This window comes from Ursus maritimus, unplaced genomic scaffold, assembly GCF_017311325.1.
Source record: "Ursus maritimus isolate PB19 unplaced genomic scaffold, ASM1731132v1 scaffold_9, whole genome shotgun sequence".
In the NCBI taxonomy this organism is placed as follows: domain Eukaryota; kingdom Metazoa; phylum Chordata; class Mammalia; order Carnivora; family Ursidae; genus Ursus; species Ursus maritimus.
This window is the reverse complement of record NW_024427107.1, coordinates 80,131,457-80,155,918: the sequence shown is the minus strand read 5'-3', so window position 1 is coordinate 80,155,918 and position 24,462 is coordinate 80,131,457. Positions and strand designations below refer to the sequence as shown.

The 24,462-nt window shown below is 61.0% G+C and overlaps 4 protein-coding genes across 9 annotated transcripts; 1 reads left to right on the top strand and 3 right to left on the bottom strand.

Moving 5' to 3' along the window:
- Nucleotides 1-329: 329 nt before the first annotated feature.
- On the bottom strand, nt 330-9,625 carry WDR97 (WD repeat domain 97). Its single transcript, XM_040625779.1, has 25 exons — nt 9,431-9,625; nt 9,100-9,227; nt 8,292-8,920; nt 8,029-8,150; nt 7,140-7,833; nt 6,921-7,063; nt 6,600-6,836; nt 6,435-6,525; nt 6,113-6,245; nt 5,900-6,021; nt 5,582-5,642; nt 5,288-5,437; nt 4,934-5,191; nt 4,727-4,852; nt 4,559-4,642; nt 4,134-4,142; nt 3,111-3,179; nt 2,757-2,954; nt 2,485-2,676; nt 2,201-2,398; nt 1,990-2,111; nt 1,744-1,906; nt 886-1,418; nt 742-803; nt 330-631 (listed from the first exon to the last, which is right to left on the bottom strand). The coding sequence occupies exons 1-25, from the start codon at nt 9,558-9,560 to the stop codon at nt 429-431; spliced, it is 4,857 nt and encodes a 1,618-aa protein (XP_040481713.1). The 5' UTR covers nt 9,561-9,625; the 3' UTR covers nt 330-428.
- A 69-nt stretch (nt 9,626-9,694) lies between these two features.
- MAF1 (MAF1 homolog, negative regulator of RNA polymerase III) lies at nt 9,695-12,998 on the bottom strand. Of its 5 annotated transcripts, none has more exons than XM_040625781.1 (8): nt 12,467-12,998; nt 11,546-11,631; nt 11,319-11,447; nt 11,075-11,240; nt 10,837-10,958; nt 10,635-10,754; nt 10,327-10,518; nt 9,695-10,229 (listed from the first exon to the last, which is right to left on the bottom strand). In XM_040625781.1, exons 2-8 carry the CDS (start codon nt 11,626-11,628, stop codon nt 10,208-10,210), a joined length of 834 nt encoding a protein of 277 aa, XP_040481715.1. In that variant the 5' UTR covers nt 11,629-11,631; nt 12,467-12,998; the 3' UTR covers nt 9,695-10,207. The 5 variants fall into 5 exon arrangements, with proteins under 5 accessions (XP_040481715.1, XP_040481714.1, XP_008682290.2 ...); XM_040625780.1 differs by having other exon boundaries at nt 11,546-11,730; nt 12,467-12,997; XM_008684068.2 differs by having other exon boundaries at nt 11,546-11,671; nt 12,467-12,996.
- Nucleotides 12,999-13,089: 91 nt separating this feature from the next.
- On the top strand, nt 13,090-17,997 carry SHARPIN (SHANK associated RH domain interactor). Of its 2 annotated transcripts, XM_040625776.1 has the most exons (9): nt 13,095-13,559; nt 13,846-14,018; nt 16,605-16,736; nt 16,812-16,953; nt 17,030-17,120; nt 17,201-17,354; nt 17,434-17,552; nt 17,638-17,766; nt 17,842-17,997. In XM_040625776.1, the coding sequence occupies exons 1-9, from the start codon at nt 13,375-13,377 to the stop codon at nt 17,923-17,925; spliced, it is 1,209 nt and encodes a 402-aa protein (XP_040481710.1). In that variant the 5' UTR covers nt 13,095-13,374; the 3' UTR covers nt 17,926-17,997. The 2 variants fall into 2 exon arrangements, with proteins under 2 accessions (XP_040481711.1, XP_040481710.1); XM_040625777.1 differs by lacking the exon at nt 16,605-16,736 and having other exon boundaries at nt 13,090-13,559.
- Nucleotides 17,998-18,929: 932 nt separating this feature from the next.
- Nucleotides 18,930-21,552, bottom strand: LOC103656658 (cytochrome c1, heme protein, mitochondrial). Its single transcript, XM_040625778.1, has 7 exons — nt 21,198-21,552; nt 20,410-20,606; nt 20,197-20,323; nt 19,953-20,110; nt 19,705-19,865; nt 19,317-19,417; nt 18,930-19,231 (listed from the first exon to the last, which is right to left on the bottom strand). The coding sequence occupies exons 1-7, from the start codon at nt 21,318-21,320 to the stop codon at nt 19,127-19,129; spliced, it is 972 nt and encodes a 323-aa protein (XP_040481712.1). The 5' UTR covers nt 21,321-21,552; the 3' UTR covers nt 18,930-19,126.
- Between the last annotated feature and the right edge of the window lie 2,910 nt (nt 21,553-24,462).

Sequence of the window (24,462 nt, the reverse complement as noted above, 5' to 3'; positions counted from 1 at the left end):
ACACACACACACACACACACACACACACACACACGTGTGGCCACCTAGACCCTCCCATTCCCTCCATGCCTGGCCACTCCCTGGCCCATGAGTCCCCACCCCAGTAATTTACTGATAAACACAGGCTGAGTGCCTGAGCAGGGACATGCCCACACTATGGGTCTCGCTCCTGGCAGACAGACCAACCCCCAGCAGGAATGCTGCTGCACCCAGGGTTGACCACTCCAGACTCCACCTTGCCCCCAGCTCCTGCCTTCCGACGGGCACATCGTCACACCATCCAGACTGCTCCACTCACACTTGCAGCCCCCAAAGATGAAGACAGCACCCCTTTTCCTGGCCTTTATTTCCAGGGGAGAACGGCTGGCTGGAGAGCCACGTCTCAACTCCGTGCTGGAGGGAAGAAGAGACCGAAGCCAGCAGCCCGGTCAGCCGCAGCTGTCGGGGTACGAATCATCTGGCAGAAAGTAGCGCTGCAGGGTGGGCTGCAGGAACAGTGGTGGCAGCGGACGCGCAGGCTTGGGCCAGGCCGGCGGGAAAGGCTGGACCTCCGCTCTTGGCAGCGGCAGCTTCAGCATCCGGATGGAGCTGCTGATGGTGTGGCCCACCCAGAGCCGGGACCGCATCCAGCCTGTGGGCCAGCAGGACAGTGAGGTCTCAGGGTGGGGTCGATGCCCCCTGGGACTTTGGCTAGGGTGGAGGTAGACATCGGGGTCCAATTCTACCCCTGTCCCCACTCACCCCTCAGTCTCCTCGGAGACCTCTGGACCTCGGCCTCCTGAAGCCGGAGGATGGGGTAGTGCCTAGAAGGGAAGGAGGTAGGTCTGATGTGCCCAGCCCCTCGGCTGTCCCCCAGGCCCTGTCCCAGCCTTGCAGTCCCCTCACCAGTGATCCCGGGGCTGTGGCAGTACTGTGCTGGGCTCTGGAGGGCACGGGCTTGGGCGCCTTCTCTCGAGCTCCTCCTGCAGGAAATCCTGCTGCCGAGCCCGCTGCTGCTCGCAGAAGAAGTTGAGCGCGTCGATTGGCCCCAGGTCCAGCATCTGTGACCGGGACCAGTCCGTCTGCTCCAGTGGCAGCGGCTCCTCCTGCAGCGCGGCGGGCGCCGAGGAGCGCATGTGGACCTCGGGGGGGCAGAAGGGAGGCAGCGCCTCCGACAGCACACGTTTGGTCTGTCCGAGGTGCATCGCGGAAGGCATCGGCTTGGCTCGGGACTCGAGGACAGCCAAGTCCAGCTCCCCGTGGGCCACCAGTGAGGGCGCCCAGGAATGGACCGAGGGTGTCACTGAGATGTGAGGTGACCCAACGAGCACTGAAATCCGAGACAGGGCCTCCTTGGGAGGAGATGGAAACACCGAGGTGTGGGAGACCTTGGGCAGCATCTCTGACAACTTGGCCATGGAAGGCTGCAAGCATTCCATCTGTGGGGGAAGCAGCCAGTGGGCAGAGCCAAGAGGCTCCCCCTCCCCCCGCAGAGAGGCCTGAGCGGTTCTGCCCCTGGCCCCAAGCTTGAGACCTGGCTGCCCACTCCTTCCCGGGGAGGAGCAGGAAGATCCCCAGAAATGTGGGTTTGGGGGACAGGAGAGGACCCACGAGGCACAGATACAGAGCAAGGCAAAGAACCGGCCAGCTTCACCTGGATCCCCCGCCCCTCCCCTCAAAGACCCGGGGAAAGCCTGGGGGTGGGCGGCAAGACTGGAGGCTCCACTGCCAATAGCCTGCCCCCCGCCCCTCGCCCATCAGGACCTGCAGGCTCTGGATCATTTCCTCCAGCTTCTGGCAGCAGCACTGGCGCAGGGCAGCCTTGGAGTCAGCGTCCAGGCCCTGGACCCAGGTCAACATCTCCTGGAACAGGAAGCCCTGCGGATCCTGAAGGCCGAGCCCGTCCAGCAGCTTCCTGAGCTCGGGCCTGGGACACGTGTGAGCCGCTGATCCAGAGGCCTCCCCCGTCCCTCCCGCTAGTGGGGAGGCCGAGCAGGGAGCAGGACTCACCGGCAGGAGGCTGGCGAGTAGAGGAAGTAGGACATGAGCTCCAGCACCACCTCGCGGGACTGCAGCGAGCAGGCCAGAAGGAGCTGCAGCGCCAGCATCACGAACTGCTTCTGCGTCTGGTCCTGAGCGCCCAGGGGCGAAGCGCGTCAGGGGCGGAGCCGAGGCCCGGGGCGGGGCTGGGGGCGGGGCTGGGGCGGGGCTAGCGGTGCACCTGGAAGCTGGGGGGCTGGTCCAGGTTGAGCAGGCGCACAAGGACGCCCTGCAGCCGGTTACGAAAGTCTCTGCTGGTGTCTGGCAGCAGCCTCAGCAGCGCTTTCAAGATGTGCACGCAGTCTGCCCAAGAGGCCTCGCACAGCAGGTCCATGAACAGAGAGGCCAGGCCCTCCACCGTGCCCACGTCGGGGTAGGCCTGCGGGTACGGCGTGCTGAGGCCCTGCCCCCGGCACGGCCCCTCCCCGCCAGCCTGGGCTTCCCAGGTGCCCGAGACCCCCGAACCTCCAGGGTGAAGAGGGGGAACAGCTTTTTGAACCAGTTCTGGACGATGAAGAAATGCAGGAACCCGGGCAGATGCCCGTAGCGCTCTTCCCAGAGCGAATGCCCGTAGGGGTACCAGGGTCGGCGAAAGCAGGTCTCGGTCCCGGCGGCCGTGCCGGAGTGCGTGCGCTTCGGGGTCAGATACTCGGAGCTCTGCGGGAGCGACAGCAGCTGCAGGCGCATCCTCTCCACCCACTCTGCCCTGGGCAGCCCAGCTCCCAGCCGGCGCCTACCTGAGCCTCCATCTCCTCTGACTCAGAGAGCTGCCTTTGTGCGCTCAGGGAATCTGAGGACCAGTCCAGACCCCGCGCCTCGTCCTCGTCGTCCTCCTCCTCCTCTTCCCCCAGCCACTGGATCAGCTTCTGCCGCCACTTGGCTGGGTGCCGCCTGATGCGCCGGGGCAGCCATAGGTCATCCTGGCTACTTCCTGGCTGCAGAGGGGAGAGCGCAGGTGTCCGCCGGCACTCTCGGGGGGGAGGGGGGTACTCAGGCCCCTTCCTGTAGAGCCCAAGGGAGAGACCCCAGGCCCCCCTTGCCTTGCGCCTGCGATGGCTGGTGAGCTGGGCGAGGGCTCCGGGGCCGCTGACCTCCTGGTGAAGCCACATCTGCTGCAGCACCACCGAGTTGGGCACGCGGCCGGGGAAGCTGATGGGCCGCTGCCAGTCCTGAAGGGGGCACACAGCACGGGGACTGAGAACCTGAACGCCACCCCACCCCAGAGACCACCTGGCAGAGCACCCCCAGCCTGCCAGGGCTTGGGGAGCTGAACTGGGCTCACACTCCCGTCCAGACAAACTCGGGTAAAACCTCTGAACATTAGAGACTGTTCGGGAACTAAAACTTCATCCTGTTTTTGAAAGAGGAATTATATGGAACTGGGCCAAGACTGAACACAAGACTGCTGCCCCTACATTCTTGACCAAAAAAAGTGGACGCTCTGCAGGGCCCCTGGCGGGCTCAGACCGTGGAGCACGCAATTCTTAATCTCGGGGTTGTGGGTTCGAGCTCCATGTTGGGTGGAGAGATTGCTTAAAAGTAAAATCCTAAAAAAGAAAAGTGGACACTCTGCAAAGGCTATTTTTCCTGCAACCAAAGTATTCAGAAAACCAGTGAGGTGTACAATGTGATCACATTTTCCCATCATAACTCGTGTAAGTTTCCTAGTGCTCCTGCAATTTGCTGAGACAGACCCTGGCCTTCACTCCTCAGCACGACTCAGTCTGGGTTGCTACCAAATCTGTGCTCCCCGAATTGCAATTCTAAAGCCCCAAATAAATGCTTTTATTTCAGTTCTGCCTCTTTTCTCAGTTGACGCCCAAAATACGCAGACAGGCAAAAAAGAACCTTTAGAGACCAGGCTGAAGGGCAGTCAGTGAGACATCAACTGTGATGACGGAGGAGGAAAGGAGGAAGTCTGGGCAGCTGCTGGCCTCTGGGGAACACTGACACCCCCGCACACTCTCCACAGGACTGGGGCCTCAGCCCTGGAACAGGGATGTCTATAAGGAGCAGAGGGGTCGGTGGCAGGAACTTGGAGGGGGGCGTTGAGGGGTTGGGTAGATGGTAGAGCTGCGAGAAGGACCAGCACCCACCTGGGCAGCTGACAGTACCAGAATGTGCTTGCAGAGAGGCCTGTCTGGATATCTGGGGTGGGAGAGGTTGGAAGGAGATAGATTGCAAGGGGCCAGCTCCTGCTGACTTCACTCCACTAAAGGGAGAGGACTCTGGTGTTCCAGAATTCATACAGGACCCACCCAGCACTTTAACTGGGGAGGAAGTGTGCAGGCACAATCAGCTGTCGGAGGCTCTGGCTTGGCCTGGTGTCTTCTCCAGGAATCTCTGGCTCTCTGGCAGCTGGTCCCCAGAGAACAGCAGCACCCAAACTGGGCTGGCCAGGAGGTGGGTAGAGGGCTGTGGGCGGGCATGGCTCTCAGGTCAGATTTGAGCACAAGATTTGCAACAAAGGGAAGATGGGGGACATAAGAAGGTTGCCCCCTAGAGGGAGGTGCCTCTGGGAAGAGCAAGGGGCTCTCACCTTGTAGGGCCGAATAACAGCAGGAAAAAAGCCTCGGAGGTTGGAGAGAGGCTCCTTGGGCCGCCTCTTCCTCAAGAGGGGGACCTGGGGACAAGAGAGGGGCTCAGAGCCGAGCACAGACCCCCAGCGCCCCTGCAGCCCTGCTCCTGGGCAGGCGGCACCCCTCACCCTGTGCTGTAGGTGCAGGGACGGCGGGCCCAGGACCACAGGCTTCTCCCCTTGCAGCCGCTCCACCTGCAGCTGCAGGTCCAGACTGAGGCCCAGGTTACTGCTCAGGGAGGAGCGGGCCAGCAGCTTCGGTGAGGGAGATATTGTCAGAGGCTGGCCGCAGGGTCCTGGGGTCAGGGCAGAGGTGGGAGGGGTGGGAGGCCTTACCTGGGATGCCCTGCTGTGCACCCCCCGGTGTGTGGGTGGGATAGGCAGAGGGACTCGGAGAGGGTTGGCAAAGTGCTGGTCCATGGCTCCCGGGTCCTGTCGGGGGAGGGCTGCTGGCACCTTTGGGGCTTCCGTGCAGACCCCGGGCTGCCAAAGACCGCTGGCAGCTCTGGGTAAGGTGCGCAGGTCCCAGGTCTCTCTCTCCACGGTGAGGGTCACGGTTTTCCACCGCTGGAACGTTCTTCCAGAAGGCGTGTCCTGGGAGGGATGCAGGTGAGACAGGCAGTGTCAGAGGCCGGGGGCGAAGGGAGGACCTGGAGTCAGGGCTAAGGCCGGGGGAGGCTTCGCACCCACCAGCAAGCCAGGGCCGTAGATCAGGCGAACGTAGTTGTCAAACGCCTCCTGCCGCTGTTGCCAGGAGGGTGGGGGCTGGGCAGCCGGGACCACCAGCCCCAGCCTCAGCTGCTGAAGGTCTTGATCCCGGGCAACTAGGGCTTCCAAGTCCTGGGGGAGCGAACAAGGGTCATCTCCTTCCCAGACAACCACAGTGACCCCAGGCCTATCCCAAGGACTGAACGGGAGTGGCCTGGGCCTGGGCCGGGTGCAGGGTTGGGGCTTTGGGGTGGTGAGGGGTCAGGACCCACCCACCTCCTCCAACACTGGCTGCTGAGCTGTTGCCATCTGGCGATGGGTGAAAGACAAGTCTGTGCTGCAGACAAGGACGGGTACAGGTGGGACACTGGGTGTCATCACTGGTGGGACTGGGTGGGTGCTGGGACAAGGACCTGGGGGCGGGGGCGGCCAGGCTTCTGGCAGGAGGAGGGATTCCGGGGCTGGGATCGGCTTGGGGTGGCCTAAGTGGCCTGGGAGCTCTGGGGCCTTGTGCTGGGGTCGCACAGCCAGCCCCTGACTCAGGGGAGCTGGGCAGGGGCCTCCGGGACGGCTGGGCTGGGCCTGCCAGCAGACCTAAGACTGGCCACCCCATGGAGCCTGGCAAGCCTCTGCAGCTGGGCTGAGGTCAGTGACTCCTGGCTGGTCAGTGGTAGCGGAGGGTCGTCCACCACATCGGGGACCTTCTGGCACAGCTTCTGAACAGGAGAAAGGAACCTACAGCCCTGGCCTCAGGGGGCTTGTCCACCTGCAGCAGCCCACCCTGCCCATCCTGTGCTCACTGGGTACCTTAACCAGGTAAGATGTGGGCAGGTAGAGCCTATGAGATACCAGGCAGAGTCGAGAGCCCAGAGCCAACACCAGGTCCCCACTGCTGCTGCTGAAGGTCAGGCCCTGAGGGGCGCCATCCAGCTGCAGGAGCCTGGGGGGGCATCGAGGGCAAGAGTCCAGCCCTGCTCCACAAAGTAGGAAGCTGCAACCCTAGCAGGGGCAAGGCCCTGTTCCCCTGTCCAGCCTCTAGGCTCTGGTGGGGGTGGAGGTAGGAGAGCCCAGCTGGCCGCCCACAGGCTCCCCAGCCCTCCCTCCCTCCCTCCTTCCCGCCCCAGCCCACCGCAGCAGGCGGTTCTCCGCAGTCCAGATGCGGACCGTGCAGTCCAGGCTGGAGCAGGCACACAGCTTGAGCGCGGGACAGCAGCACAGACCTGAGGCACCAAGGCTCGGGTGAGGGACCAGCGCCATCCCGCTGCTTGGCTTTACTTCTGCCCTGCCCCCTCACCAGTGATGTGGTCCGTGGGGTCATCCTGGGGCCGGTGGTCATAGCGGGGGAGGTCGCCCAGGCCAAACTGCACCAAGCCATAGGTGGCGCTGTCCGGATCCTCAAAGCCTACAGTGATTCGCTTCCCGAGCGCACAGAGCGCCACGGCCGGGTGGCAGCAGGAAAAGGTACGCAGCAGGCTCAGGCTCTCCTCGGCATAGGGGTAGACGCGCCACATCTTCACGGTCAAGTCTCCGCCTGTGGGACGGGAGCCAGGGCTGGGCCTTTGTGGGGCAGGGGAGGGATTCCCACGCCAGCTACAGGGGGAGGGGAGATATGGACCGGAGGACACAATGCTGTTCCAGGTAGACGCGATGGCGGTGACGGGGCCCGGGCTGTGTGCCCGGGTTTGGAAGACGGTCTCCGAGCAGCGCCACTCCAGGACCGATAGGGTGCCGTCCGTGTGCCCCACCACGGGCAGGTACCTGTGCAGGACAGCAGCGTGTCGGCATGGGCACTGCCGCCCCGCCCCGCCCCGCCGTCGCCGGCTCTGGCACCCACCGGTTCTTGTCCTTCCGGGCGCGGGCCAAGTCCCTCAGACACGGCTCCCCCCCATGCCTGCACACGGCCTCCCAGCTGGCAAACGCGCCACCGGGGTCTGTGAGGTGGCTGTAGAGGTGCAGGCAGCAGGGCCTGGGCGCAGGGGCGGGGGGCGGGCACACGCGGTGCAGCACGCGCATGGGGCAGCGCGCCGCGTTGGCACACACCAGGTGTCCGGCGCGTGTCAGCAGCCACAGTGCTTCGCGTGGTAGGCAATAAAGCACTGAGGCCGCGCAGTCATCAGGTTCAAGCAGCAGCGCACTCACTGCGCGCCCGGTGGCGACCGACACCAGGTAGACCGAGCCGTCGGCGCATGCGCACACGAGGCGCGCGGGCAGGAGGGGGAGCGGGGGCAGCGCAGACACCACCTGCAAGTGAAGCACTGGCGCCGACAGCTGCGCCAACGGTGAGTAGAGCTCGCGAACGCGCCACAACTCCACGCTGCTGGCGCTCAAGGAGAGCACTGGCCAGCTGGGGCCCGCGGGCGCCAGCAGGCGGTTCACGCGCGCAGACGCCACGTCTCGGTCCCAGCAGCTCAGCGCCACCTCGCCCACCTGTGCTGCCGCCTGCAGGTCCCATGTGCGCAGCGTCCCATCCTGCGAGGCTGACAGCACCAGGGACGTGTTCGGGAGCGCAGCCAGAGCTGTCACTGGGCCTGTGGGAGGGGCATGGGTCACTGGGGTGCACCGGGGGATTAGGGAAGGGGAGCCGTCAGCCCGGGATGCGGCCAGTGCAGAGAAGCTCGGCTAGAGCTGGCAGAAGTTCCGGACAGCCCAGAGCTCTTGTCCCGTGGGCCGTGCACAGGGAGGACAGAGAACGGGGCCTCAAGGGCTACAATGGTATAGCGCACCTGTGTGGCCCATGAACACCATGCGGATCCGCCAGTCGGCCTCCCACACCTTCACCGTGCTGTCGCGAGAGGCTGTCACCATGGCCTCTACCTCTGGGCAGTAGGCCAAGTCCAAGATAGTGCTGAAGGGGAAGAGGAAGCCCTTGCAGACTCAGCATCTCCCGGTGTGTGAGCACCTGCGCCCCTGCCATGACCCGCTTGCCCTCCTGGATTTGCCTCTCCCCACCACCCTCCCTTTCTCCCAGTCCCCAGGCACCCCTCACGTTTTGTGCAGGTCCCGGCGCACATCTACGAGAGCCCAGTTGTGCAGATCAAAGATGAGCACGGCTGAGCCACAGGCCGCGAAGCAGCATGGGACTTGCTGGGAATGCAGGGGCCCCAGAACCAAACGGGTGAGTGTACCTGCAGGGCTTGGTGGCAGCTGCAGAGGTGACCCACATGGCACCAGGCGGCGACCCCCTGAACGGAACTTCCAGAGCACCAGGCTGCCGCCTGCCTCTGCCACTAGCAACAGCCCCAGGCTGGGCACTGGCACACAGCAGATGGGTTCATGGCCCAGCATCCTGCCCACCCCTGGCTTGCTCAGCCATAGCAGGCTGAGGTCAGGCCTTAGGATGGCCAGCCCCTCGGGGCCCCAACCCACAAAGCGGCTCACAGCGCCCAGCGGGCCCAGCACTGCCACCAGCCCTGAGAGCACAGCTGGGGCCTGTAGCTTCTCGTAAGCCCAGCCGTCCTCTCTGTGCACGTGCAGGTGCCCTGCACCATCCAGCACCACGAAGCGTCTGCCCACTGGGTCCTGTGCCACCGAGCGCAGCCCAGCTGCCACTTCCAGGTGGCGCAGCGGCTCCAGCCCATGGGTCAAGCGTGCCACACACAGCTCACCTCTCTTTTCCTGTGGGCCAGGACGGGCAGGCCTGCAGTCAGCTGGGGGGTGGGGGTGGGGGGCTGGAGAGGTAGTGCGCCTGCCTAGGGGAGCCAAGGGGATCTGGGCTGGGGGCGTAGTAGGGACACCTAGGGGAAGAGGTGGGCCAGAGAAGAGGCCTCGAGGCAGGGCCCACAGGTAAGCCCCACCTTTTCCACGAAGTCATGGAGGCCTGCACGTAGGAGCAGCCACAGCTGGCGAGCACGGGCACGTGGGGTCATGTTCTGCCACCGCGAGCTGCTGGTAAAAAGCCTCGGGACCGGCTCCGAAAACAACTCTGCAGGTCAGCAGTGGAAGCGCGGTCACTGTGCGGTCTGGGACCCCTCACCCTGGAGGCTGGAGGCAGGCCCTCTCTGCAGGGCCCTGCTGGGTTGAGGGCCTACCCCCGGAGTGTGGCATCGCAGCAGACAGAACGCCTGCCCGAGCAAGAAATGCCTGCTGTCATGTGGGCATCTGGGGGGCGACGCCAGGCCACCTCACCATTCTTTTCCTTGAGCAGCCCTGGGTCCGGGATGTCGTAGCTGTCAACATCATACAGGTCCAGGTCCAGCAGCAGGCTGTCGCCTTCTACTGAATAGGGGTTGCTCGCATCTGACACTTCAGTCTCCATTCCAGCAGCTGCAGGTCCAGGCGGCTCAACGGTCTTAGGGGCCCCTAAGACCGTTGCTAGGCTACCAGACGCCACAGGCCCCGCCTTCGACGCAGACCCCACCCCCCAACACAGCACAGAGCCTAGGTCCCCACTAAGTCACAGAAATTTTTATTGGAAACAAACAGCTGCAGCAAAGTGACACTCAGTGCACGCTGCCCAATGGGCGAAGTGGCGGGGGGGGGTACAGGTGGGTGCCAGGGGCTGGCCAAACCCAAGGTGGTGACTGCAGGGGCCTGCTGACTGGATCTCAGGCCCTTTGGGCTGGAGTGTGCAGGCCCACGCCTGATCCGGCACAAAATACAAAAATAAACTCTGTAGTCCAGCTGTCCCTGCCTATGTCAGTTCACTGGGACAGGGCAGTGGCTCTTCCCAGCAGGCCCTGTGCTGTCCAGACCAACCACAACTAGGGCAGCTGGAGCCTGTGGGGGTGAGTAGACATCTGTAGGCGGGAGCCAAAGGGCTAGGTGGGCGTGGCCTTGGGCGGCGCTGGAGCCGTGGCAGGGCCAGGGGCTGACCACCGGCTGGGGAGGCCCTGGGGCCCCTCGAGTGGACAGTTCCAGGCACTGGTTGAAGCTGAATGAAGCTGGGGCCTCTGTTCCTCATCCTCACATACAGATCACCGGGACCCTGGGTAGAAGGTGGCACACAGTGAGCTTGGAGGAGCCAGCACCCAGGAGATCAGGCAGAGGGGTGCCCACCCCTGGCTCCAGCAACCACCACGCACCTGTCCTCCTCCATGGCGCTTGTCTCCTCGGGTCCGCCCTCACTGCCTCCACCTCCGCTCTCTTCCTCCTCCTCCTCCTCCTCCTCTCCCAGCTCCATGTCCAGCTCGTTGCCGGCCTCCGAGGGGGTATAGGTGGATCCACTGGGGGAGGTGTGGGAACTGGTCTTAGGACTGCCTATCCCTGGCCTGTTGCTGACCCCAGGGAGGATGTCCAGGGAAGACAAAGTCAGGAGTGGGGTGGGCACGGCTGGGGAAATGGTGTGTGGGCCAAGCAGGAGCTAAGGGAAAGGAGGCGGACAGGTGCCAACCTGATGGAGCGGCAGCTGAAGAAGACTATCCGCTTCAGCCGCTTGTTGTAGAAGAAGTAGTTGAAGGACCAGAGGCTGCCATCCTCCCCAAAGGGATCTGAGTCCAAGTCTGGGTTGTAACTGGGGAGTGTGGGGCAAGAGGTGGTATGAAGGCCCACGTGCCACACACACCCAGAGCCCACCTGCAGGGATGCCAGCCCACCTGTAGATGTCACATTCGGCCAGGCAGATCTCCTCATCTACTGCGTTCCACAGCTGTGGCTTCAGGGCCTTGAAGTCCTCCCGTACCGCCGAAAACAGACTGCAGTTGACTGCGTTCACCACCTAGGATGGTCACAGTTGGGACTGACTCAGGAGGCAGGACACAGGGCATGAACTGGGCCGAGCCTAGTAAGCACAGCTGTGGGGCTTCGGGCCCCTCCCCCCAGCCTGACCCTCACCCAGCTGAGGCTGGGTTCCCTGCTGAATTCATGGCTTCGGGCTGTGCTGAAGTCATAGTCAGGCCGGAAGGACTCATTGAGCGTGGCGATCAGGTAGAAGAGGGTCTTGCGGCTGCACTTGTCGCTTAACGGGCCCTCATCCTCACCACCTTGGCTCTTGCTCAGTCTGCACGGAAAAAAAGTATCAGCCCAGCACTGCCTGCACCCCCACAGCCCACGGTGGGCAGAATCTGCCCTGGCTCACCTGCTGGGGCTGAGGCCCGAGGTCTGGGGTGGAGACAGCGCCTCTAGCACATGGGGCTGGCCCTCTTGGCAGAACTGCTTAAACATGTGCTTGTCGTCTCCTGCCATCTTACACGAGTAGCTCTCAATCCTACAAGGTGCAGGGGGACCACGGAACATGCCGCCCGTCAGGTTCAACTCTGGGCTAGGACGTCGTGACCCCGGAGGCCCATGGAGCCCAAGCCTCACCTGCCGATGATGTGGGCATCTCCAGTCTCCACTGTCAGCTGTGAGTTGATGGCCTCGAAGCTCGAGTTCTCCAACAGCTTCATTTCCTTGGGGAAGGGGTCCTGTGCTCGGAGGGGCTAGTGCTGCCTGAGGATGGGAGGCCAGTCCCTGAGTATCTGGCTCCTGGGGCTCAGCCTTTGGCCTCCCTACCCGGTAAGTGGAGCTGTTAGAAACAAGCTGGGCCCCTCCTGCAGCTTACTCCTAAGCTCTCAGCACTAGCAGGAGAGAGAAACTAGATCTTGTTACCTGACAGGGGCAAGCCCAGGCTCCAGCTCAGCCAACCCCCTTCCCCCTGCCCCGATACCTGGGGGCGTCCCAGGGATCCTGCTCATGCTAGGGCTCGCTGGTTTATCTCCCTGGACCACCGTTCATCCCGACATAAGAGCCTCACCCACCGGGGAGGGGGGCACTATGAGCCCGCGAACGCACAGGACTCCTGCAGTACCCCTCGGGCTAAGCCCCTCAGCTAGGGTAAGAACCTGCACCAGGTTAGGATCCAGCACACCTGGGGCTGGGGCCCTGCAGTCACCTGGACGCAGCGCTTTTCCCTGTTCTACAGGGTTTCTAGCAAGGTAGAGTGCAAACCCATAGGCTTCTCCGTTCTTCTCCGCAAGTCCGCCTAATTCTTCGGGTACCAAGGAACAGAGGCAGGCACCACGACCCCCGAAGGGCCTGTCGGCCGGCGGCTAGGGCGCTCCAGCGTCAGCCTGGCCGCACCCGCCTCTCCGCCGGGGCTAAGGAAAACCCCAAGCTAGCCGCGGAGAACTACAAATCCCAGGAGGCCGTGCGCCCCGGGACGCGCACGCGCGCTAGCGCGAAGTCCGCTGGGGGCTGGAGTTCAGGAGGCCCCGACTCGGCGCCCGGCACAGGGCGGACACCTACCTGCTTGCGCAGCGCTCGCTGTGGCCAGGCCGGGCCGGGTCGGGCCGGTTGACGTCGGCGCGGGTAAGAAGGCGGTGAGGGCTCCGGGCAGCGCGAGCTCCTCAGGACCGGAGGGCGGTGCCGCGGCCTCCCTTCGGGCCGCACTGTATCCGGGGGAAGAGGCTCCGCGGCGACGTCCCGTTACTCCAGGCCCTGCCGGCCCTGCCGGGCTGCCACCGCGACATAGCCTCGCCCCTGCACGGCGACCGACTACCGCGACCGACCTGCCCGCCGACCGCCACACAAGGCCCGAACAAGCAAAGGAGCGAGCAAGCGACCTCTGCCTCTCCGGGCCGGACAACAACAAGCGTCCGCAAGGCCCGGCCCCCAGCCCCTGAATGGCCCGCTCCCGCCGCCGGGATCGAGAGCTCGGATAGCCATTGGGAGCGTCTCCCGCCATTCACTCCTAGCATCCACTTCTACTGGCTGCGGCGCCTGTCCGTCATTCTTCCTTGGCATGCGAACCCGCCTCCTTCCCTGGCGCTCATTGGTTGCGGCCTGTCTTGTCTCGCCTCCGGGTCGCCTAGGGACCAGCCAGTGTTCCTAGGGTGGCTGGCGACCCACTGCGGGGGTGGGCCGGGCAGCCCAGCGGGCGGCGGGGGGCGGGCCGGAAGGCTCTTGGGAACGGCGTCCAGCTCCTGCCCGGCGCGACTGGGTGGACACTGACCGCTAGACTGCAGCCTCCGCCCGCCGAGCCGCTAGGCCGTGTCCATCCTGAGCAAAGCAGGAGGGTCAGACCCGGGCTCCGACGCTCTGGCCACAGCCGGAACCCCAGGCTCGCGGCCCCAGTTTCCGGTCGGCGGAGGCGCTCAGAGGCCCGAGCCCACGGAAGCGGGCTTGGGGGGGTCTGGGTCGGGGCCGGACCGGAGATGGCGCCGCCCTCGGACCCGGCCTCGGCCTCGGCCTCGGTGCTCCTGGCTGTGCACGCCGCGGTGAGGCCACTGGGCGCGGGGCCGGACGCCGAGGCACAGCTGCGGAAGCTGCAGCTGAGCACGGATCCTGAGCGGCCCGGGCGTTTCCGGCTGGAGCTGCTGGGCGCGGGGCCCGGGGCGGTGAGTGGGGGCGGCGGGGGCGCGAGACCGGGGCCGGTTCCCTCTGCAGGCCGGCTGTGTGCCCTTGAGCAGTTCACGTGCCCTTGCTTTCGTTTCCTCGTCTGTAGGATGGGGACAAAGGCTTTACTGCCTACTTTTAGAGGTGTCCCCTGAGGGTTTCGTAAGGTAATATGAGTAAAGGGCTTAGGACAGTGTAAGTTGCCTATGAATGTGACCTCGTGTTCCTTTGGTTCACTGCAGTGTATGCTGGCGGGAGACACTGAGCCTGGACTCTCCCTTCCTCCGTGGCAGTTTGGAGTGGCCCTTGGAGTCAGTTTCCTACACGGTCCGAGGCCCCAGCCAGCATGAGCTGCAGCCTCCACCGGGAGGGCCTGGGACCCTCAGCCTGCACTTCCTCAACCCCCAGGAAGCTCAGCGGTGGGCAGCGCTAGTCCGAGGTGCCACCATGGAGGGACAGAATGGTTAGTGCTCTGGAAAAGATTCATTTGGCTGGGCAGGGATTGTGAGTGCTGGGAGAGAGCAGGAGTAGCCCCAGCCCCCAGGCCTGGATGGGGGAAGCAGTGGGAAAGCAGGGCCCACTTTACCCACTGGTGGGTTCTGGGGAGCTCCCAGGAGGGAGAAGTGGAGAAAAAGGAATCCAAGCTGAAAAGCTGGAGCCTGGAGTACCAGACAAATGTGGAGGGGGGCAGAGCAGGCAGGCCCTCAGGATCTGGATAAGCATAGACGGCATCAGGAGCAATAGGGACGTATTCCTAGTGGAAGAGTGACAGGCTCACATTCGACAACCTAAGACTGGTTAAGAAGTGATGCAGATGCGAGGAGAGAAGGTTGTTTCAGAGATGTGTAGGAGATGGAATTGGCTGGATTTCGAGGCTATTTAAACGGAAGAGTTAGTGGTTGAGACAGAAAGCTGGAGGAGAAGTACTGTGAGAGAGAAAGAGCATGGAAGGGAGAGGGGCTAGTTAGGTGGATCTGGGCTGGGGGTGGGGCTCTGAAGAAGTAAAGAATTGGCTGTAGAAAAAGGTCAACCCAGGTAGCCAGGAGGGAGAAGCAAGAGAGAATCTGACAGGACACACAGCAAGAAAAGGAAAGGGCTCATAAATGTGTCAGGAAGAGCTGCCAGAGGGCAGAAGAAAACCATACGATGTGACCTAAGAGAGGCCCAGACAACACAGCACTCTTGGAGGAGGGAGGTTGTTCATTCATTCGTTCAGCTCGTGTATTCAGCTTTTCCGCTCTGTCCTAACTGCATTTTATTGGCCTTGGACAATAGCGATGAATCAAACTTCAAATCCTGCCCTCTTGAATCCTGTATTTCCCAGAGGGGAGGCAGACATATAATATAGGTAACATACACTTGCAGTGAGCATAGCGTTGTGTGCAGACTTGTGGAATCACTGTGTCACACACTTAGAACTAATGGAACCTTGTGTGTCAGTCCAAAAATATTTATTAGGTGAAGTTTATTTATTATTTATTATTTTATTTATTTTATTTTTTTAAAGATTTTATTTATTTATGTGACAGAGAGACAGCCAGCGAGAGAGGGAACACAAGCAGGGGGAGTGGGAGAGGAAGAAGCAGGCTCCCAGCGGAGGAGCCCGATGTGGGGCTCGATCCCGGAACACCAGGATCACGCCCTGAGCCGAAGGCAGACGCTCAACAACTGAGCCACCCAGGCACCCCTATTTTTTATTTATTATTTTAAAAGATTTTATTTATTTGAGAGAGAGAGTGCACAAGTGGTGGTGAGGGGCAGAGAGAGAAGCAGACTGCCCACTGAGCAGGGAGCCGGATGCGGCACTCGAGCACAGGACCCTGGGATCATGACCTGAGCTAAAGGCAGACGCTTGACTGACTGAGCCACCCAGGCGTTCTTTATTTATGTGTGTATGTAATCCCTACACCCAACATGGGGCTTGAACTCACGACCCCAGGATCAAGAGTCACATGCTCCACCAACTGAGCCACCCAAGTGCCCCTCGATTAAAAAATACTCAAGTTGGGGGCCACTTGGGTGGCTCAGTTGGTTGAGCGACTCTTGATTTCTGCTCAGGTCATGATCTCAAGGTCGTGAGATCGAGCCCCGCGTTGGCTCTGTGCTCAGTGTGGAGTCAGCTTGAGATTCTTTCTCCCTCTCCCTTTGTTTTTCTCCCCATTCCAAAATATACATATACATACATACATATTTAAGTTGGGGGAAAAAAGTAAAATTCTGTCAGATGGTGAGGAGATGGAGTGCTGGAAGGGAGGGGTTTGCATTTTAAATTGGGTGGCAAGGAAGGCTTCATTGAGGTGACACGAGTGAGATTTGAAGATCCTAGTGTGGTCCGGAAGCAGCAGATACAAACGCCCCCAGGGAAGAGTGTGCTGTGATCTCGGGGGCTCAGCCACGCCTGGGCCGGGCCTGGTCCTGGGCCCTCAGGAGCCCTGATCTCAGCGGGCGGACAGCTCAGAATACTGAGCCATCACAGGAGCTGCATCAGTAACGGGTGGGCTGGGACTCACGTGGAAGGTGAGAAGGGGAGACAGCAGCACAACCAGCTCTGGAAGGGCGCCCTGAGCAAGCAGTGGCCCAGGAGGGTTTGTTCGGAATGGGAGCCACCAAGGTGTCCTGTCCCTGACGGCATCAAGAGGAGACCATCCTAACTGCAGGGCTCCTGGTGAGCAGGAAAAAGTAGGCTCCTCCCGAGGATGTTTGGTTGAGGCCAAGGGAGCATCCCTGGCGGACTGACAGGGCCTCTTTGGCGGAAGGACCTAGGTGGGGCTAGACAGAAGAGTCCAGAAGTGTGCCATAGCCTAAGGAATAAGCCAAGTGCAGCTTCAGCTCCGAGGAGTTGGCAGGGACCTTTTAGGGGTTTGCAAGGGACAAGGTTGGGGGGGTTCTAGCTTAATGTGTGGTCAAGAGCCCTGGCATGGGCTGAGGTGAGCAAGGAGGTGGCAAATGTCCTAGAAACCTGAGGTCAGAGAGCAGAGGCCTGGGTGAGTACTTGGTTTGGGGGCTGGATCTCAGGAGACCCCAGCCCACCCCACATCTTCCCTCCTAGGCAGCCTGCCCCAAGCCCTGGGCCCAGAAATGTGCCCTGTTTCCCCGCCCAGTCCCCCTGAAGTGCCCACACTCCAGGCCCCACAACCCAAGGTGGATCTTTGCTGGAACCCGGGAAACTCTGTGGAGAAAGGTAAAGGCAGGTGGCGGAGGGGGTTGGAAGCAGCAGTCCGTGTTCAGCTCTGATGGCTTTTCTCTCTCCCTGCAGAAGAACTGGTGGGGCACCTGGCCCGGGCCATTGAGGATGGGGATGAGAAGAGGGCAGCCCAAGCAGCAGCCATCCTGGCCCAACATCACGTGGCCCTCAATGTCCAGCTCCAGGAGGCCTGCTTCCCTCCTGGCCCCATCAGGTGAGGCCTTCTTCCCTCTAACATCCCAACCCTTCCAAGACCCCCATCTTTCCCCCTGACCTATATTCTGGCCCAGGCTACAGGTCACAGTTGAAGATGCTGCGTCCTCTGCCCACGTCTCGCTGCAAGTTCATCCCCACTGCACCATTGCAACCCTCCAGGAGCAGGTGAGCATGGGGTCTGGGGAGCCCCGCCGGGAGCAGGGGGCCTTCAGTGACACTGCCTGGCCCTGATGCTCTGGCCCCAGGTGTTCTCGGAGTTTGGCTTCCCACCGGCCGTGCAGCGCTGGGTCATCGGGCGGTGCCTGTGTGTGCCCGAGTGCAGCCTTGCTTCCTATGGGGTTCGGCGGGATGGAGATCCTGCTTTCCTCTACCTGCTCTCAGCCCCTCGAGAAGCCCCAGGTGAGCCCTTGACGTGGACGGGATGAGGAAGGCGAGGTGCAGGCTGACACACCCCTGAGCCCCACCTCGTCTGCTTCAGGACGCAGCCCTCAGGGCCCCCAGAAGATGGAGGGGGAACTAAGTCGCCTGTTTCCTCAGTCACTGGGGCTGCCCAGAGCTCCTCAGCCAGCCAGCTCCAGCCTCCCCAGCCCCCTTCAGGTGGGTAAGAGGCTGGGCAGGGTGGGCCTGGGACTCTGGGCACTGGAAGGAAAGAGAAGCAGCACGTGTCTCCCCACCTCTCCAGCCTGGCTGGTCCTGCCCTTCCTGCACATTCATCAATGCCCCCAGCCGACCTGGTTGTGAGATGTGCAGCACCCAAAAGCCCTGTACTTGGGACCCCCTTCCTGCAGCCTCCGCCGAGCAGCCACCAAAGGTACCAGAGGCGAGGGAGGGGGAGGGGGCAAGCTGGCAGAACAAGCAGAACGACCTAGCTTTCCCTCACTCCCAGGTCACACAGAAAGAGGATGGCCCAATCCCTCCAGGCCCGAGGTCCCTGGACCCCCTCCTGAAACTCTCAGGGGACCTTTGCTGACTGCTTGCTGGGGATCACGCCAGGGCTGTGGAGGGGCCACAATCTGGAGTCATTAAAGACACTTCTGAGCCAGCTGAGGGCCCCATCTCTTCGCCTTTCTGCAGACTGAGCTGCTGGGAGGATGGAGGGCGGGGCACGGCCCCACTGGATGAAACCTGGCAGAGGTAGGGCCTGGTCCTCATCAGCTGGTGGGGCAACTCAACCACGTCCAGGTGGCTACTTGAGTACTTGGGACTCCAAACCCTAGGGATCCTAGAAGCATGGGGCTGAGCTCTCTTCCTAGACCCCAAGGGCATGCAGAGCTCCTGCCCTACTCCCACCACTGACCATGCCTCCTGTTGTCCACCCAGAAACCCTCAAGCACATGTTCTTTCTCCCACCTGGTTTTCACTGTTCCCAGACTGGCTATGGCTCGCGGGCTGTTCCAGCCAGGATGCTCCTTACATCCCCCTCCCGGAGACAAGAAAAGCTCAGACGCTAGGAGCCCCAAGGCAGGGCCACCCCAGCTGCCCTGTGGATTGCCAGGAGGTGCCATCTCATAACACCTCTTCCTTCTGCCCAATCAAGAGACCAGGAGCACATTCCAAGTGGTCTTCGCCTACTTTCTCAGCTGGAGGTTGTCTCCCTTCCCTAACAGCTCGAGGTCAGGCCTCTGCCCTGTTGAAATGCTGCCAAGGGCTCCTTGCTGCCCTTGGGGTGAAAGCCAAGTGGTTCACATACTGACAAATGGCTGGGTACCCAACCAGGCCCCTGAGCCATGTCTGGCCAAGCCAGGCCCTCCTCACCTCTGTGATCAGGTACCCCCCCTTGATGAGGGCTGCAACCTTCCCTAACAGTTGTTTCCTATCCCACATCCAGTACTGACTGTAGTCACCCAATCACTAGTCTGTACATGGCAATGTTGGCCACACTCCATGGAACATCCCTGGGAGTTTGAGACCAAGGGTCTCAGTCCCACAGTCCCCTGCAAACTTGTGCTCCCATCACAATAGCTCAAACGTGTATGTTGAGAAACTTAATTTATTTCCATGATGGAGGCTGAAGGATCTGGAGCTAGAACCTGGTCTCCTGGCCCCTCCCCTCTTTAACCAAAGAAAGTGGGGCTTGGCCAAGAGGGCCAACGGAGGCCTGAACAGGTCCAGGGTGGCTCCTTGGCCTGAGGGCCCATTCAGGCAAGACAGCGAGCAGACATTGGGCAGGGTCACTTGGGTGGCCGATATGCCAGCTTCCGGCTCTTCAGGACTGACCACTTATGCCGCTTCATGGCGTAGATCAGGGGAAATAGCAAGCCCATCATCATCAACATCTGGGGATGAGGCAGGCTCAGAAGAAGGAAGCAGAAAGGACCCCTGCCCAGTTCCCAGCCCCTCTCCCATGCCCGACCCTTTCACCTTGAGCCCCATGCGCTTGCGATGGTCGTGCTCTGGCTCGGATGCCCAGCGCAGGAAGGTACACACGTCCTTGGCCACCTGGGACATGGTAGCTGGGGTGCCTGAGCCAAGAAGAAGTGGTAAGGGCTGCCCTTGGGGGTCCCTACCCAACCTGGAGTAACCCTGGAGCATCACCAAGGCTTCACAAGGAATGGGACCCCCTTGCCTCCAGCACATAGGGGTCTGGGCCAGACGGGGCTGTGGAGGGTGCCCATAAGCTGGTTCAGACACACACACACACACAGTGCCTGAGCCAAGGAGAGTGCAGGGCCCAAGACGGGGGAAGCATCCCTGGCAGTGGGAAGAGGAGGACCCGGACCCAGCGTGTTGCCCCTCGGGGGCTTCTCACCATCATCAAACTCCAAGACCTCATCATAGATGGGAGGAGCCATGGCAATGGCCTGGCCAGGAAAGTAGGGATTGAAGTAGAGGCCCTCTCGCAGTGACACCCCGGTGGGCGGCTCGCAGTAGCCCGTTAGCAGGGAGAAGACGTAGTCCTCACCACCGTGCCTGGTACCAGATCCATGCTTCCTGAGCCCTGGCACAAGACAGACCTTCCTCCCCCTCCCCACACCCCCCTGCAGGCAGCCCACGTACCTAGCTCGGGTGATGTAGCTGAGGTCAGGGGGCAGTGCTCCATTGTTGGCTGCTCGAGCGGCCTCAGGGTTAGGGTACGGTTTTGGGAAGTAGTCAGACAGCTTCCCTGGCCGCATGAACATTTCCCCGTCCTCGTTGGGCCCGTCCTGAACCTCCACCTGCCAGGAAGAGCCCCGTCACAACCTTGCTGTCCGGCACAGCAGGAGCCCCAATCCCTACTCCTCCTCATCCCCAGGCTCCGCACCTCCTCGGCAAGGGCCTTAGCTTCTTCTTCCGTGTAGCAAACACCCACCAGGTGGCGGTAGGCCACGTAGTCCATGCTGTGGCAGGAGGAGCACACCTGCTTATACACCTGGAAACCCCTCCGGATACTAAAGAGAGGATGAGGATTAGGGGCGCCAAGGATTCCACCCCACCCAGTCCACCCAGAAACTACCCCAGTCAGCCAGCAGCACACCTGGTGTGGTCCAGGGAAGAGAGGAGTCCATGGTGGGACCACGGATAGCTGGGGGGGTGCAGCTCCAGGTCACTGGCACTCACGGCAGAATGCAGAGCCACAGCTAGCCCTGCACCCCCTGCCGCCAGCATGCCCAACGCTGACAGCATCACTTTCCGGCCCCGGGACAGGCCGGCCTTCGACGACAAGGACACTGCCTGCAAGAGCCCCGCTCAGCGCCTGCCAGAACACCACCCAGCCCTACCTGGGGATCTGCCTCTCCGCGCCTACCTCTGCTGCGGAGCACCACGCCCGCTCCCCGCCCCCCACCCCACCGCCTGCTGGCCCTCGACCGCGATTCGGCCTTGAGGAGGGGGTGTAAAGCTGGAGTTTGAATCCAGGGCTGGGGATGAGGTCGATGCGAGCAAGGGTGCTGGGGCAGGCCAAGGTCACAAGCCGCTGTCCGAGGTCAGGCTGAGGTTACTTCAGGACGCAGGCCCAATCTGGAAGGCCGGAGCGGGAGCGGGCCTGCGCAGCCCCCGGGGAAAGCCCCCAACCCCGAGCCCGCAGCGAGCCCGCCCCGCTGTCCCCCACGCTCCGCACACGGCGCCTCTGCTGCTCCGAGGACTGGGCGCCTTGTCCTGCTCCCGGGCGCCTCAGGTCGGCAGGCGGCGGGGGTCCAGCCGGGGCAGCGGCGCCGGGTGGTCGAGGCCGCTCCCTCGCTGCCCGGCCCGCGCCCAGAGCCTCCCCGCCGTGACCTTCAGGGGCTGCGGGACCACACGGCGGACGGGGTCGCGGCCAGAGCTCACCTGAGGCGTCCGCAGCGGGAGCTGGCCGGGCCGCGCGCCGCACAGCAGACCCCGAGCCCGCGCGCCCGGCAACCGCGCGCCCCGCGGGCCCAGGACCGCCCCGCGAAGCGAAGCCGCCGCCATCTTGGCCCTCTTTAGCACGGCCGCTGCTCCCGTCGGCCCCTGCGGCACCCCAGGAGCCCAGACGTCGCGAGAGCCTGGAAGGGCGGGGGCGGGCCGCAGTCTGTCCTTCAGGGCGGGGTTCCGCCTCGCCGCGCTTCTCCCGTGGTCGTGGAAACCGGAAGTAGGGAGGGGGCTCGTGGCGTCTTCCTGGGGCCGAGCCGGCGCCCGGCCCCGCGGCTTCCCCGGCTCGGAGGCTGGTCACCCGGGCTCCGCGGCGATGCACCCGCGGCTTCCCTGTCCGGGGGCTCGTCTCCCGGGTCCCTCAGTCCGGAAGGCCTCTTCGAGGCCATCGCGCGCTTTCGTGCAGCAGCGTCTCGAGCCCTGGCGCGGTGGCCGTCGGAGAGAAGGGGCGGCTGGCTGCGCTGCCCCCTCCGCCCCGGGCAGGGTCCCGGCTCCGGGTAAGAGTGAGCAGGGCCGGAAGGCTGGCGGCCTCCGCGCTGTGGCTCCCGCGCACGGCTGGACACTCGGCTCGCCCCCATCCGTTTGACGAGGATTTATCGGGCGCTTGTTATTACCCAGAAACTGTCAGGTGCAGGAGCCGGGACTATGGCAGCCAAGGGCCCCTCAAAAAACTGTCAGCTGTCAGTGAAAATGGAAGAGTAAGGACCTCGGAAAATTTGCAGCCCTCCCCGTAAATGCAAGGAAAAAGCTAGCAGAAATTGTTGGAGTCAACTTTTTCAGAACTCTGGAAATTAACCAAAGGACTGCAGCATCCCGGCAGTGTTTATTCAAGAAAAACAACTGAGGGGGCGCCTGGGTGGCACAGCGGTTAAGCGTCTGCCTTCGGCTCAGGGCGTGATCCTGGCGTTATGGGATCGAGCCCCACATCAGGCTCTTCTGCTGTGAGCCTGCTTCTTCCTCTCCCACTCCCCCTGCTTGTGTTCCCTTTCTCGCTGGCTGTCTCTATCTCTGTCAAATAAATAAATAAAATCTTAAAAAAAAGAAAAGAAAAGAAAAACAACTGAATCTCGGTAAGAACAGTGAGTTTGGAGGTGTTTTAACTCTTCCTGGTTAAAGCTGCTGGCCGGCCCAGTGGTAATCCTGGAAATTACAGCCGCATTCCTGGTATTGAAGGGGAACAGAACCCCTTCTGCGCGCATAACTGCCTTTATTTCACGTGTCCGCGGGGCCCCCCTGAAAGCCCCTCCTACAAAGCTCACTCAGCTTGCCTGGGGCCAGTAAGTAGCCTCTGCCCTGAGGCTGTCTGTTGAAGGCGAATACAGGCAAGCCTTGAGATTTGATAGCTGCGGGAGGCAATGGGTAAGGGCAACTAGGAATAGAGTAACCAGAGAGCTTAAAAGGAAGAGCTGAGGAATACAACGTCCATGGGGTGTTGAAAAGCCCTACTTATTTCTGCAATATAAAAGGTCACAAACGTAAATAGGGTGTGACATGCTCACGAAGGACCTTAAAAAGCCTTAAGCGCTTACCTCTGGCTGACCTGGAGGCTCTGAGCACCGGCAAGTGAAGCCCCGGCCAGAGCCGCTGACCGCCTGGCCCAGTGCTGAAAGGCACCTCAGGAGAGCTCTTTGGGAGAGACTGGGAAGCTTACTGATTACAGGCATTTTAAGGAAATCTCTCTCCAATCATTAGCTGACCTTTGAGCTGACCAAAGAGAGACTTCAGTGGCTACACAGGACAAATACTACAGACTAGACAGAATTAGTTCAGAAAAATCACTACACAAATAACAACTACTACAAGCAGCAACAATACTTGGAATCTGATTTCCAGCATCACCACATGGTATTATTTAAATATACCGGGCTCCCTGCTCAGCGGGGAGTCTGTTTCTCCCTCTGCTGCTCTCCCTGCTTGTGCTCTATCTCTCCCTCACAAATAAATAAAATTTTTTAAAAATTAAAAAAGTCTAGTTTTCTTTTTGTTTGTTTTTTTAAGATTTTATTTATTTGAGCAGGCAGCCCGACTTGGGATGCGATCCCAGGACCCGGAGATCATGACCTGAGCCAAAGGCAGATGCTTAACCAACTGAGCCACCCAGGTGTCCCTAAAATGTCTAGTTTTCAACACAAAAAATTAGAAGACATTGCAGAGAGCAAGATGGAGTCACTCATTCAAGCAGGAGAACTGTGTCAAGCAGTGACACAAGCAGGTAAAGGTACTGCAGCCACGAGATCCTGCCACGTCCAGCATCACCGCACTCTCCAGCACTGACAACCAGCACAAGCAGAGGACATCTGCTGGGCCCCAAGACCGGTTAAATCCCTTTAAAAGGGGAGGGTTTTTGCAGCAAACTCTCAGACTCTTCGGACCTGACCCCTGTAGACAGACAGACCCCCTCAGTCTGACCACTTCAGAAACGCAGCTGCTGCCCATGGCTCTGGCTGGTTGGTCTCCTAACAGGACCGAGATGCTTCCCTGCTTGAACATAAGAAGCAGTAAGTGCCGAGAGCTGACCCGGACTGGCCTGAGACCTCATCTCAGCCGCCGCCCACAGACTGACTTCATGTTTGGTTCGTGAACTCCCGACCCCCCTGTTATCTTGTTTGCTGTGTGGCTCGTCTTGTGTTCTGCTCTGTGCTGTGTTAATCACGTAGTGAAATGTCACTGAGTTTGGAATCCTGAACCTGCTTTATGATGATGTTTCCTTGTTTGATGACTGAACAGAGCCGGCGTTGTGGACAGACACGACTCGTGTGTGCGCCTTCGTAGCGTGCTCAGGACAGGTGCTCTACTGCATATATGAATGGATGGAAGAAAGAATTAGTAAACTTGAAGTTAAGTCAATTGAGATTGTCCAGTCTGAGGAACAGGAAAGAAGACCTGTGGAACACCATTAAGCATTCCATCCTTTCATAATTTTTAGGAGCAGAAAAGGGAGAAAAGGCACAGAAAGACTATTTGAAAACATAATGCCTGAAAATTACCTAGATTTGATGAAAAGCATGAATCTTCACATCCAGGAAGCTCAAAGAATGCCAAGTAGGATAAACTAAAAAAGATCCCCACTTAGACGCATCATAAATTGTTGAAAGCCAAAGAAAGACTCTTGAAAGCAGCAAGAGAGAAGTGACTCGTCACATGTAAGTGACCCTAATAAAAATACGTATTTCACATTAGAAACCACGGAGGCCAAAAGGCA

What these genes read in the sequence shown, in the direction of transcription:
- WDR97 (XM_040625779.1), bottom strand. Translation starts at nt 9,560, where the DNA reads ATGGAGACTGAAGTGTCAGATGCGAGCAACCCCTATTCAGTAGAAGGC. An exon ending in GCCCGGAAGGACAAGAACCG is followed by an intron (nt 7,064 to 7,139) that starts GTGGGTGCCAGA and finishes TGTCCTGCACAG; the next exon opens with GTACCTGCCCGTGGTGGGGC. An exon ending in CCACATCTTACCTGGTTAAG is followed by an intron (nt 6,022 to 6,112) that starts GTACCCAGTGAG and finishes TCTCCTGTTCAG; the next exon opens with AAGCTGTGCCAGAAGGTCCC.
- MAF1 (XM_040625781.1), bottom strand. Translation starts at nt 11,628, where the DNA reads ATGAAGCTGTTGGAGAACTCGAGCTTCGAGGCCATCAACTCACAGCTG. An exon ending in TCGGGCCTCAGCCCCAGCAG is followed by an intron (nt 11,241 to 11,318) that starts GTGAGCCAGGGC and finishes TTTTCCGTGCAG; the next exon opens with ACTGAGCAAGAGCCAAGGTG. An exon ending in GCCGAATGTGACATCTACAG is followed by an intron (nt 10,755 to 10,836) that starts GTGGGCTGGCAT and finishes CACACTCCCCAG; the next exon opens with TTACAACCCAGACTTGGACT.
- SHARPIN (XM_040625776.1), top strand. Translation starts at nt 13,375, where the DNA reads ATGGCGCCGCCCTCGGACCCGGCCTCGGCCTCGGCCTCGGTGCTCCTG. An exon ending in TTGCAACCCTCCAGGAGCAG is followed by an intron (nt 17,121 to 17,200) that starts GTGAGCATGGGG and finishes CTCTGGCCCCAG; the next exon opens with GTGTTCTCGGAGTTTGGCTT. An exon ending in GCCTCCCCAGCCCCCTTCAG is followed by an intron (nt 17,553 to 17,637) that starts GTGGGTAAGAGG and finishes CCACCTCTCCAG; the next exon opens with CCTGGCTGGTCCTGCCCTTC.
- LOC103656658 (XM_040625778.1), bottom strand. Translation starts at nt 21,320, where the DNA reads ATGGCGGCGGCTTCGCTTCGCGGGGCGGTCCTGGGCCCGCGGGGCGCG. An exon ending in TCCCGCTGCGGACGCCTCAG is followed by an intron (nt 20,607 to 21,197) that starts GTGAGCTCTGGC and finishes GGGCTCTTGCAG; the next exon opens with GCAGTGTCCTTGTCGTCGAA. An exon ending in CTAAGGCCCTTGCCGAGGAG is followed by an intron (nt 20,111 to 20,196) that starts GTGCGGAGCCTG and finishes TCTTCCTGGCAG; the next exon opens with GTGGAGGTTCAGGACGGGCC.